Source organism: Leucopleurus acutus (assembly GCF_964270905.1).
Source record: "Leucopleurus acutus genome assembly, chromosome: 3".
In the NCBI taxonomy this organism is placed as follows: domain Eukaryota; kingdom Metazoa; phylum Chordata; class Mammalia; order Artiodactyla; family Delphinidae; genus Leucopleurus; species Leucopleurus acutus.
In genome coordinates this window covers 978,870-990,852 of record NC_139145.1, presented here as the reverse complement: position 1 = coordinate 990,852, position 11,983 = coordinate 978,870, and the positions used below count along the sequence as shown (strand labels likewise).

The 11,983-nt window shown below is 62.7% G+C and overlaps 2 protein-coding genes across 2 annotated transcripts; one reads left to right on the top strand and one right to left on the bottom strand.

Annotated features, from left to right (window-relative positions):
• The first annotated feature begins 626 nt into the window (after nt 1–626).
• GAMT (guanidinoacetate N-methyltransferase) lies at nt 627–3,941 on the top strand. The gene is made up of 6 exons (XM_082837300.1): nt 627–868; nt 1,898–2,043; nt 2,254–2,317; nt 2,605–2,672; nt 2,861–2,971; nt 3,529–3,941. Exons 1-6 carry the CDS (start codon nt 688–690, stop codon nt 3,667–3,669), a joined length of 711 nt encoding a protein of 236 aa, XP_082693426.1. The 5' UTR covers nt 627–687; the 3' UTR covers nt 3,670–3,941.
• A 584-nt stretch (nt 3,942–4,525) lies between these two features.
• Nucleotides 4,526–11,237, bottom strand: NDUFS7 (NADH:ubiquinone oxidoreductase core subunit S7). The gene is made up of 8 exons (XM_082835854.1): nt 10,940–11,237; nt 9,212–9,245; nt 8,464–8,532; nt 7,839–7,956; nt 6,357–6,536; nt 6,151–6,197; nt 5,243–5,331; nt 4,526–4,698 (listed from the first exon to the last, which is right to left on the bottom strand). Exons 1-8 carry the CDS (start codon nt 10,953–10,955, stop codon nt 4,601–4,603), a joined length of 651 nt encoding a protein of 216 aa, XP_082691980.1. The 5' UTR covers nt 10,956–11,237; the 3' UTR covers nt 4,526–4,600.
• Between the last annotated feature and the right edge of the window lie 746 nt (nt 11,238–11,983).

Genomic DNA, 11,983 nt, shown 5'->3' with positions numbered 1-11,983 from the left:
AGGGGAGAGGCAGGAGTCCGCACAGGAGTCAGAGTGGGGTTCATCAGGGGTTCCCACACCCCACCTCCCGGCCATGAGATTACCCGTTTTGCCTCTGGAGCCTCAGTTTCCCCACCTGTAAAATAAGGACGATAGAAGAAACCACTGCAGTGCTTCTGAAGATTAAGTGATTGTATTTATTTATTCTACTTATTTTGGCCGCGCCATGCAGCTTGTGGCATCTTAGATGCCGGACCCGCGTCCTGGGCGGTAAAGGCGCAGCGTCCTAACCACTGGACCGCCAGGGAATTCCCTAAGTGATTTTATATACTTGAGGCACTTCCAACCGTGTCTGGAAAATCCTTAGACCCTCACACCCCGGCAAGGAGGGGGCTATTGACGCGGTGGTGACAGACGAGGAAACCGAGGCAGGAAAGCGACTGGGTGAGGACTCCGAGGGCTCGCTGCTCTGGTGCCGAGTCCGCCCGCCAGGCGCTGGCGGCCCGGGAGGCGGGGGCGTCGCGGGGGTCCGGGAGTCAGTGGGGGCCGCCTTCCCCGCCGCGGCCGCTAGGGGCCGCGCGGGCCACTGGGCAGTGCAGTCGCGCCCCGCCCCCGCCCCGCCTCCCGTCCGCCCCCTGCCCAGAAGGCCCTGCAGGGACGCGGCCGTTCCCCTCCCCAGCTCCCGGGGCGCGCCGTCCAGCCCGCAGCATGAGTGCCCCCGCCGCGACCCCTATCTTCGCACCCGGAGAGAACTGCAGCTCCGCGTGGCGGGCGGCGCCCGCGGCTTACGACGCGTCGGACACGCACCTGCAGATCCTGGGCAAGCCGGTGATGGAGCGCTGGGAGACCCCGTACATGCACGCGCTGGCGGCCGCCGCCGCCTCCAGAGGTAGCCCCCGCCGGGCGCGCGGGGTCGACGGAGGCCGGGGCCGCTGGGACCCGGCGCCCGCCCGCTCTCCAGCGACGTGGCGGAACCTCTGCGCTCCTCTCTTTCCTCGCCTGGAAAACGGGGCCGCTCGCGAGGGCAGCGGGGTAGTCCTGGGGCGCTGCGGGCGCCCTGAGTTCCGGGAACCCTCTCTCCGGGGAGCACCGAGGCCCCGACCCCGGGAAGGGGTCGGGGTGGGCCGGGGGATGGGTTCTCAGCCGCGGAACTCAGCCGCCGGACCCCACCCGAGGTCGAGGACAGGGGAGTGGCGGCCTGGCGAGGTGCTGCCCGGGCCCACGTGGGTAATGCTCCTGCCCAGGAGTCGCGGGAGGCCCTGCCCTGGCTAAGAATAGCTCTGGTAACGCTGAGGCCTGGAGACAGCTGTCGGGGGTGGCCCTGCACCTGGTGTCAGAGCCCGCGGGGTGCCGAGGGCTCCCCACGACCCCCAGAGGCCGGGTGCACCAGCTCTGGGCCTGTGTTCCCATCTGGCAAATGGACACAGCCAGTGTCCCTGCATGGTTAGGGCGTTTCTCCCCTCCTCTTTGACCCAAAGGGGCTCGACCCCCGCCCCTCACTGTTCCAGGCCTGGGCCTTGAATCCTGGTCCTCCCTTGCCCTTACTTAGTAGACTTCATTGTTTGTTGTGGGGGGGGGGTGCAGGGGACGCTGCCCAAATCAGGAGATAAGCGCCCTCAGTGCAAACAGCATGGGCCGGGGCTCAAAGTCCAGGGTCTGCCCTGCCCCGTGGGCCAGACCAGAAGCCGCTGTCTGTGGCCTCCCCGGCAGGCCACCCTCTCTGGCTACTGGCCCCGGGCCCACGCTGTTCCCTCTCAGGGCTGCTGTGTTCTGTCCCACCCCCCACCTTTGCTCTGCAACCTGTCGCTCCTAGTAGCAGTCGTTTCTCTCTGCCAAGGCCCTGCCCCCGCGCCTCCTCCTCCAGGTAGCCTCCCCAGCCCCACCCAGTGTGTAAGGCGTGGGCTCTCTGTCTGCCCAGGGGGCCGGGTGTTGGAGGTGGGCTTTGGCATGGCCATCGCAGCTACGAAGGTGCAGGAGGCCCCCATCGACGAGCACTGGGTCATCGAGTGCAATGAGGGCGTCTTCCAGCGGCTCCAGGACTGGGCCCCGCGGCAGCCACACAAGGTGCCCGCCTCTGCCCGAGGTCCCGCTCCTTACGCTCCTTAGGGGGAAGGCCCTGCCCACGGAGTGGGCTGGGGACCTGGGGTGGCCGCAGACTTGGGGGAGGTGGTCTTCTCTCTTGGGAGTTCCTCTGCCCCCTCCCTTGCAACAGGTGGAGAAGTCCTGGGCCCCCTGTGACCCTCAGCCTTATCTTTCTCTCTCCCCTGCACCAAGGTGGTTCCCTTGAAAGGCCTGTGGGAGGAGGTGGCACCCACCCTGCCAGACAGTCACTTCGATGGTGAGGGGCTCTGGGCACTGGGCGGGGGGCCTCTGCCTGGTTTGCCAGCCCCTCCTTTGCCTGCTTCTGAGGCACACATGCCTTGATGTGTCACTGGGGTGGCAGAGCCCGGGGGGCAGGCACAGACACACATACAGGAGCCTGGCACTCAGGTGCGTGGACATCTCAAGAACGACCGGATGGGGCACAATTCGTAGGGGCAGCTGCAGCATAGCGAACTCTGGGTTCCCGGCCGCCTCAAATTGCAGCCAGTGTCCTGACCACGTGGCTTCTGTCCTCCCGAGCAGGGATCCTGTACGACACGTACCCGCTGTCTGAGGAGACCTGGCACACGCACCAGTTCAACTTCATTCGGGTAGGATCGCTTGCGGTGGGACGGGGTCTGCCAGCCCTAAGGTGGGGGTCAGCCCAGTGGGTGCGCCTGCCGTCCCCACAGGAGGCACCTCTCCTTCCGGCGTTCCTCTGGCCTGGCGGGAGGCCCGCTGGGAACGCCTCTGCCCATCCCCACCCCCTCCTGACCACTGTCCCCCCAACCCCGGCCAGGACCATGCCTTCCGCCTGCTGAAGCCAGGGGGCGTCCTTACCTACTGCAACCTCACCTCCTGGGGGAAGCTGATGAAGTCCAAGTACTCGGACATCACCACCATGTTCAAGGTGCTGCAGCCTGGGCACTCCCTGCCCCGCCCCACGCCCCACCCCTGGCAGCGACTTTGGGTGGGGAGGCAGATGGGGTCACCTGAGACCTGGGGAGGGCGCCTTGCCTCTGGCCCTGGGGGCTCATCTCTTGGGTGGACTCTGAGCCTCCACTTGTAAGTCAGGAGAGGTTTCTCCCTAGCTCAAGGACCTTAGATGGCTCCCAAGTGCCCTCAGGATACAGGGATTCAGCCCAAGGTCCCCAGCAGCATCCCCGCACTCTGCCCTTGTCCACTCAGGGTGCATCTTTATGGGTCTAGCCACCCCTTGTCTTGGGCCTTTGCCCACTCGGTTCCCTCTGCCTGCGAGGACGTGTGGGTGAGCAGCCTGGTGATACCCCATGACAGCCAGGAAGCTGTGTGTGGACACCTGGAGATTCCCACCCAGACCTGGGCTCCAGCATTTTCTTAGCAGCCCCGCCCTGCCCCCAAGGGCCTTGGCACTTGTAGGGGTGGCTGGCAGGGTGCCTCCTGAGGCCCCAGGGCCCTGGAGGTGACTCGGCACCTCCCTCTGGCCAGGAGACACAGGTGCCAGCCCTGCTGGAAGCAGGCTTCCGGCCGGAGAACATCCACACACAGGTCATGGAGCTGGTCCCACCGGCCGACTGCCGCTATTACGCCTTCCCGCAGATGGTCACACCCCTGGTCACCAAGCACTGAGCCCACTGGGCCCACCGGCTCAGCTGCCCACGCCACCCTGGGGGCCCTGGGCTTCAGGAACCCCTAACCCCCAGACTCCTACTGAGCGCCTTCGTGGCCGGGAGTGCAGGCTCTGGCCCCTCAGCCCTGGTCCAGACCCACACCAGCCACATGACATCAACAAGCTTCCCTAACCTTCTCTGCAAGGGGACGGCCACTACCTTCCTACCATGGTCCTGAGAATGAAATAAACACTAACACTGGGTTTAGCCAATCAGCACGAGGACGCAAACGTGTGCTTGCTTTACTCTTCCTGCCCCTCCAAAAAAAAGTGAAAGGAAAGAAACCTGTTAAATTGACCACCACCGAGGCAGTGGCTCTACCACTCCAAAGTTTCTGATCCTGCCTCTGAGCCCCCCGCTGTGCCCCCTGAAGACATTGCCAATTAGTCACCCATGGCCCCTCCCGCCCGCCCTCTGGTGGGCAGCTGGGGTCCCCAGAGGAGGTGGAACTAGGTCAGGACCTCATAGCAGGTGGCAGCCCCACGGCCCAGACCCTCTGGTCCCACCCGGTCAGGCTGCACCACCATGCCTCGCTCTGAGTCGACGCCCCTCCAGCCCCAGCACAGGGACACCATGGATCTGTCTGCCGTGGACCCTGGTGCCCAGCTGGTCGCTGCGGTGTCGTCTGCTTCACCCCGACCTGTTCTTGGACGTGTCCACTCCCCTCCTTCGTGGGTGGGGCCTCCCACTGGGCCACGCTGGGCCCGGCTGTCCACCCCAGGGGCCTCGGCATCTCCACGCACAAGAGACAGGCCTGACCCCGCCCACCTCCCAGGCCCCCACCCCGGCCCCCACACCACGTGGAGCAGGGCAGCCAGGCGGATTTATGGGCTTTATTGACCGCCTCTGGGGGAACAGCGCAGACGCCGCAGGGCGGCCAGGCAGCGGCACTACCTGCGGTACCAGATCTGGAGCCTCTTCTCGCGCTTGATCTTCTTCTGCAGCTGCAGGATGCCATAGAGCAGGGCCTCGGCTGTGGGCGGGCAGCCTGGGGGGCGGGTGGCACCTCAGTCTTCCTGCCCTTCCCCCTCCCCTCCGCTCTGCTCCAGGTGGGGGCAACCAGGCCACTTCCCAGGGTGGGGAGGGGCAAGACAGGGCTCTGCACCAAGAGAGCTGGGGGGCTTGGCCCATCACGGGAAAGGAGCCAGAGGGGGGCAGGGTGGGCAGCTGCTGACCCCAGGGCCGACCTCCCAGCCAGGATGAGGGAGGCCTGGGCTACCCCTCCCAGGCCGAGCTGCCCTGGCCCTGGCCCTCCCGCCACGTGACCCGGCTCGGTACCCGGGAGGACAATGTGGGCTGCCTGCCAACCCCCAGGCCACGCCAGCGTCCGGTGAGGACCCTTGGAAAGGAATGGGGGCAGACTCTTCAGACTGGGAGACCCTCCAGAGACAGCGAGGGGGAAAGGCTGCGGTGTCACTCTTATTCTTGGACCCAAATCTGCTTATTCTTAAAAGGGGGCAAGCTGTCTCAGTGGGGCTGTGGGGATTCTGTGAATCGGGTGAGGGCCGCGTGGGCGCCACCTGGGGGCTCACCTGGGACGTAGATGTCCACGGGCACAATACGGTCGCAGCCTCGCACCACAGAGTAGGAGTAGTGGTAGTAGCCACCTCCGTTGGCGCAGCTGGTGGGGAGGGGAGCGCCAGCCGTGAGAGTCTCTCCAGCGACCCCGGCCTCCATCCCTCCTCACAGCCCCCAACCCGCACCCCCTTCCAACCTCAAGCAGGTGCCAGGTGGTCAGGAAAAGGGCAAGACTGGGACACAAGTCACAGGAAAGACAGCGGCCACCCGAGACCTTCTGTGGGACCGGGTAGGACAGAAACAAACGGTGGGACTATGAACACACGACCCTCAGTGAGAGAAGCCAGATGTGAAAGGACACAGCGTGTGACTCCATTGATGGGAAACGTCCAGAACAGGCCAGTCCACAGACAGAGAGTGGGTTCCTGGTTGTCAGGGGCTGGGGGAGGGGGTGGGGAATGACTGCTGATGGGGACAGGGCTTCTATTGGGGTGATGGAATGCTCTGGAATTAGATAGAGGTGATGCTTACACAACACTAAGAATACATTAAAATCCACAAAATTGTACGTTTTGAAAGGGTGAACTTTGTACTATGTGAATTCTACCTCAACCAAAAAAGTCAGGTGACTAAATGGCTTTTAATGATATGGAGAAATGAGGTGCTGGCTAGACGGTGAGGAGGCTGCAACGCCACCCCCCCCCCCCCCCCCCGAGCAGGACGTCCTTCCTGTGGTCATAACACAGAGAAACAGAATGAAACTGGACAGGCTGTTGGGGTGGGGGAGCGACTGTAACAGGACAGAAGGGGACGTCCTGGACAACCTCGATCAGAAAGCAGCACAGAAACGAGACTGGAAGAGACAAGCCAGCGTGTCACCGGCGTGTCTGCTGCTGGAGCCCCCGCCCCGCCGGGCACTCACCTCCCCATAGACACGACGTAGCGAGGCTCTGGCATCTGGTCATAGACCTGGAAGAGACAGGGGTCTGCGTGCAGCTCAAGCCTGGGGGGTGGGGGGGGCGGGGCTGGGAGGAGGGGAGGGGAGGGTTGGGGGAGGGGGAGGGGAGGGGTTGGGGAGGGTGGGGGAGGGGAGGGGTTGGGGGAGGGGGGGTTGACGGTGAGGCCCACCTTGCGGAGCGCGGGGGCCATCTTGTTGGTGAGCGTCCCAGCCACGATCATCACGTCGGACTGGCGAGGGCTGGCGCGGAAGACCACGCCGAAGCGGTCCATGTCGTAGCGGGGCGCTGCCATATGCATCATCTCCACGGCGCAGCAGGCCAGGCCAAAGGTCATGGGCCACAGGGAGCTCTGCAGGGCAGGGCAGTCGGCCCGTAAGTGGACGAGTGGCCCACTGTGTTTAAAGAAATTGGACGATTTCACATAGAAAAATCTGTTTCTAGCCTTTTCTGGGCCCTGCCCACAGCAACCATGTGACCTCCAGACCCCGAAGGCCGCCCTGGACACTGGTCATCGGCCTGAGCCTGATGCCCCAGCCCAGGACTATGTGACAGGAGGGCCAGTTGAGTTAGGCCCATGGGTCTACATTTCTCAGCAGCCACATTACCAAAAAGAAAAACAGACAAAAATAAAACCAAGTGCAATTAGCTTTAATAATATAGTCCACATAACCCAGCATATCCTAAATCCCGGCCTCCAACATGGGCCCTTGCTGCTCTGAGTGCCCAGTGGCCACACACGGCACAGGTCTAGACCCCGGGGCTCAGCACCCTGGAGGGTCTTGTTCCCAACACCGCCTGGACTCAAAGTGCCAATTCCTCCAGGAAGCCCTCCTGGTTGCCCTCTGACTTCTCTCCATCCTTTGGTGCCCGATATCGCCCCTGCCCCCACCCACAAGCTGTTCTCCACCAGAGCTTTCTCTGCTTGTCTGTGTCCAGTCTGGGATCTGGCCAAGGTCCCTGCTGCCCTGTGGATGTCCCAATTCAGGTGACAGGGCTCGGGTCACACAGCAGGCAAGGGCTGCCCAACACGGCAGGGCCATGACTCCACAGCACACGGCCACAGCGACCATCGCCGCCCTGGAGCTGTGGGCCTGGAGGGACACTCGCTGTGGACTCGCTGGTCACACACAGACACCAGGACAGCACCAGCCCGCCCGTCAATGGGGGATTGTTACCCAGCTGGGCGCCCCGAGAGCACTGAAAGGAACCACTGTCCTGGGACAGAGTACACATGTCCGGGGGGAGACACGGACAAGCACGTGAGCAAGCAGACTGTCCCACGGCGAACGTGGGGGTGGGGCGGGGGATTAGGATATTTGCCGGGAAGGAGCTACTGTTTCCATCGTGTATTTCCAGTTAAAAACATGGGTTTTACGTTAAGAGAGAAAAGAGAGGAATGAACAGAAGATGGAAGGAGAAGAACAGGAGGGAGGTGGCTCATCTTCTCTGGGGGCCGATGCGGGGGGCAGGGAGCACCGAGGGAAGTCAGGCCAGGAACTGCTGGGGGGCAGGGCAGGGGTCCTGAGACAGAATCAAAGCCACAGGTCCCCACACGGCGGGGCCCTGGGGGAGTCCGGCCCACTCCATAGCCATGGGAGTGTGGCTGAGCAGCCAGAGGGGGCCCCACGGACGCAGACGAGGAGGGGCTCACCCGGCGGGCCCAGTTGATGAGGTCGTCCAGCTTGGCCACCACATACTCGCCCCGGCTGCTGGGAAGGCCGGCGGATTTGGGGACCACGGCTCCGGCCTGGGACACGGCGGGGTGGGTGCTGGGCACGGGACACAAGGCAAGGGGAGGCATCAGCCAGGCAGGTATCCTGGCCGGGCCCAGCCCAGAGCAGCCTCTCCGAGGGCAGGACAAAGCCGTGGTCACGGCGGGTCCCCAGAGCAGCACTGGGGAGTAGCCGTGAGGCCAGGTCTGCAGCACCCCTGCGCCCGGCCGGGCAGGACATGCCTGCCCAACAACGGAGTGAAGGACGGTGCGGACGGGCCCCTACCGCCTCACTGAGGCCCAGTCCTCTCGGGGACTGTTTCCCCGTCTGGAAAACAGGCTCGGCTGACACACTCTTTAGCGAGGGCCCTCCTGGTCTGCAGTTGTGCAGCCATTGGCCTGGGCGCACAGGAGCGGGCTGGGCAGAACTCTGAGGGCAGGGACCCCCTCACATACCCCGCTGGGTGGTGGGAGTGCCCCGGAGTTGCCACAGGCTGCTGCTGTGCTGGGGTGGGGGGATGTGGAGACTTCAGGGTGTGTGGGCTCCCGGGAAGGCCGACCTCACCTGCTCGGGCTGTCAGCAGCCAAGCTCGGATGGACCCCGCGCACCTGCAGAGCTGCGCCCACGCCAGAGCTGCGGGGAGACAGACTGCCCATGACTAGCAGCCCAGGGCGCCCCAACACGCTGTGACAGGGTTACCCCAGGGCCAGGATGGGGAAACTGACCAGGGGGTCTAACCCAGCCCACTGCCGGCTTTTGTAAATAAAGTTTTATTGACACATAACCACACCTATTCACTTCCTTGGTGTCTGGGACTGTTTTTACAGAGGCAGAGCCAAAAACGTTTACCATTTGGCCCTTTAAGGAAAAAAAAAATCTGCTGATCCCTGGTCTAGAGAGTGCCTGGTTTTCATTTGATACTTCCCTCATTCTCCCCGTCTTCCCTTTGCTTTGCAGTGAGTGTGTATTTTATCTGTAGGAAAAAGGCCGTATCAAAACAAACTCAGCCCAAATCTGAGGGCCTGGCAGCCACCTGCCTTCCTGCCCCAAGGAGGCCTACACGGGGCTGCCATCAGAGCAAACGTGCTGAATGCCTTTCGTGCGCCAGGTAGCGACTGGGCTCTGAGGGTACTAGGGCAGGCAGACGGGGGGCTGGATGCCAGGCGGCCCCTGGCCTGGTGCTGATGGAGGGCCCGCCCGGATCTGAGGCCCCCTGACAGCCCCCTCTGAGCCCCTCCCTGCCAGGGCCTCACTGCGGGGTGTCAGGATCAGAGATGCAGACACACAGGCAGGCAGGCAGGCAGGCACTCACCGAAGAGCGAGGATCCCACGGAGCAGGCCAGGAGCTGCAGAAAGAACCACAGGGTGGGGGCAGTGAGTTGTGGCAGCACCAGAGGCCACAAACAGCCCAGACGGTCCAGCCTCCAGGTGTTTGCCCATCAGGCCCCCCACGTGGTGCACCCGCCCTCTCACTCTCAGTCTATCTACATTCCATTTAACAAACAATTGATAAACAGCAATCTTTCAGGGGAATTCCCTGGTGGTCCGGTGGTTAGGACTCCACGCTTCCACTGCAGGAGGCCCGGGTTCGATCCCTGGTCGGGGAGCTAAGATCCCGCAAACCGCAAGGTGTAGCCAAAAAAAAAAACCCAGTGATCTTTCAGAATGTGAACCAGACAGTGTCATTCCCCTGCTTCCAACCCCACACTCCACGTCAGAGCCACCTTCCCTTTCCTCAGGAATGTCAGTGTCCCTCCTGTCTCAGAGCCTTTGCACTTGCTGTCCCCTCTGCCTGGAGCACCACTCTCACGGGGCAGCTTTCAGCTCAAATGCCTGGGTCTACACTAGCTCCGCAGGCCCTCTAGATCCTGTCACCCTGTTCTAACTCTATCCACATGTCCTCCTGTTGCGCCTGCCTTCCCCTGATGCTAGGGCTTCCCTGGGTTCCCCAGTGTCTGTCTCGGCCTTGGTTCAGCCTGACAGGCATGTGTCAAGTCAACAAACCCATAGACATCAGCGAGGCTCCAAGCCCTGGGCTGGGAGTTCCGGGGTTTCAGAGGCTGGGCAAGGAGTCCAGGCCAACGGCCCAGCCCCGGACTCTTGTGCAAGCTGTTCCTCTCTGAGCCTCAGCTCCCCCACCTGAAAATGGAGGGCTTTGGGTAATCTCACAGCACAGTAAATGCCCTTCACCTCCAAGGTGCGGGGATTCCAGCCTCTGGACCAGACATTCTTAGCAAGGGGCCGCTGGTGAGGATTCAGCAGACCAGTGAGCTTGCACGGGAAAGAAAAATACCCTCTCTATTGTCACCAACGTCTTACTGAAAATTGGCCTTTCCTTAATATCTGAGTATAGCCAAAACCACACCAGTATTAGCGAGACCTAGGCTTTTCAACAACAGAAATGACAGTGGTTTCCTAACCCCGACATAGAGGCTGCAGCCAACCCTGTGTAAAGGAACGTGTCCACTTCTCACTCCTTCAAAGTCACAGCAGTAGGCAGATCTGCCACTAAACCTCGGCTTTCCAGGCATGAATAATGAAGCACACCCGGGCTGCGAACTGACCCCCGGTTCCCAGACAGAATCCTGGCAACTGTCAGTATAACCGCTTTTCTTTGCAACCCTGTGAATCCACCCTATGCGTTTAATCGCTAATCGGAGGAAAGGTCCGCGGAGCAGCCAGGGTTTGGACGCCTTCTCTGCGGGTGACCGTCCCCTTCCCGGGGTGGCAGGGTGCCCCGGGGTCGCGTCCCTGCCCGGACAGGCCGCGTGACCACCAGCGGTTCCAGCCGCTCTCTGAGCCTCAGTTTCCTCGGATGTCGGGGCTGCTGCCCCCTCGCCGCCTCCTCCCGGAAACTTCAAGGGCAGCATCCCGGGCCGAGCCTGGGTCCCTCCGGCTCCCGCCCCGGCCCCCTCCGAGGCTGGGAGTCTGCGTCGCCCTCGGCATCCGCTTCCCCATGCGGCCGGGCGGAAAGGCGCCCGGAGCGACCCAAGCCCCGACCCCGCCCCCGCCCTCGGCCCCGCCGCCCCGACCTGCTCACCCGCCAGCGCCGCCATCTTGGCCTCGGCCTTCAGACAACCTCTATGGTCCGTCCTCTTCAGAGCTCCGGGTCCCCGGGGCCGTCGCCCAAAGTGCCTCGGCTCGTGCTCGGAAACCGGAACTCGGGCGGGGACGTTCCGCCTCTGTGGAATCCCCAGCACCGCGCGCCGCCGGACGCCCCACGCGGGATAGAAGGATACGGAAGTGCGCGGGGAGGGTCGTGGCAAAAGAAGGCGAGCCGTCCCCTCTCTTCTTAGCCGGGGAAGGAAAAGCGAAAGCACGTCCCTGGGTGGGCTCGAACCACCAACCTTTCGGTTAACAGCCGAACGCGCTAACCGATTGCGCCACAGAGACGGTGCTAAGGCCTGCTTCCAGGCGCCACCCTACGAGGCATGCGCGGCCCGCAGGGGCGGCCCGAGCTGCGCCTTCACGCAAGCGACTCAGCGTGGGGCGGAGTCGGGGGTGGGGGCAACCCCCTGCTGCGCAGCCGAAATAGCTCAGTTGGGAGAGCGTTAGACTGAAGATCTAAAGGTCCCTGGTTCGATCCCGGGTTTCGGCAGACGTTTTGGTGCCCCCCAGCCAACAGCGTTCTGTTTTGCTCCAAGCTGATCCAGCTTCTCCCAGCACTTTTACCCAGAATGTGTCGGTTTTGACCTTTCCTCCCCAGAATACTCTCCATTCTTCAGATGAGGAGCTGGGCTGCTGGCTCATGCCAATGCGGGAGGGCTTAGAACAAGGCCTCATCCCCATCCACCCCGGTCCACCCCCAAAACTATGATCCCAGCCCGAATGACCCCCTTCCCCACTCCCATTTACAATATTTTTTAAGTGGCAGGATCAGAACGAATGTAACTGTCAAAAGGAACACTACTGAATACCAAAAGGGAGTTTGCAGAGACACCTTCTGCTCGGATGTCGTTTAACTGTGACAGTCCTGCTGGGTACCTATTCTGCCCATTTTACAATACATATGGGGAAACTGAGGTTCCCCCGTTCCCAACGGGGGAGCGCAGGTGAGGAGCAGGGCTGGCTCCTGGCGAGGGAG

What these genes read in the sequence shown, in the direction of transcription:
- GAMT (XM_082837300.1), top strand. Translation starts at nt 688, where the DNA reads ATGAGTGCCCCCGCCGCGACCCCTATCTTCGCACCCGGAGAGAACTGC. An exon ending in GGCCGCCGCCGCCTCCAGAG is followed by an intron (nt 869 to 1,897) that starts GTAGCCCCCGCC and finishes CTGTCTGCCCAG; the next exon opens with GGGGCCGGGTGTTGGAGGTG. An exon ending in GCCAGACAGTCACTTCGATG is followed by an intron (nt 2,318 to 2,604) that starts GTGAGGGGCTCT and finishes CCTCCCGAGCAG; the next exon opens with GGATCCTGTACGACACGTAC.
- NDUFS7 (XM_082835854.1), bottom strand. An exon ending in GCTGCTGACAGCCCGAGCAG is followed by an intron (nt 7,957 to 8,463) that starts GTGAGGTCGGCC and finishes TCCCGTGCCCAG; the next exon opens with CACCCACCCCGCCGTGTCCC. An exon ending in TCATCAACTGGGCCCGCCGG is followed by an intron (nt 6,537 to 7,838) that starts GTGAGCCCCTCC and finishes CCTGCCCTGCAG; the next exon opens with AGCTCCCTGTGGCCCATGAC.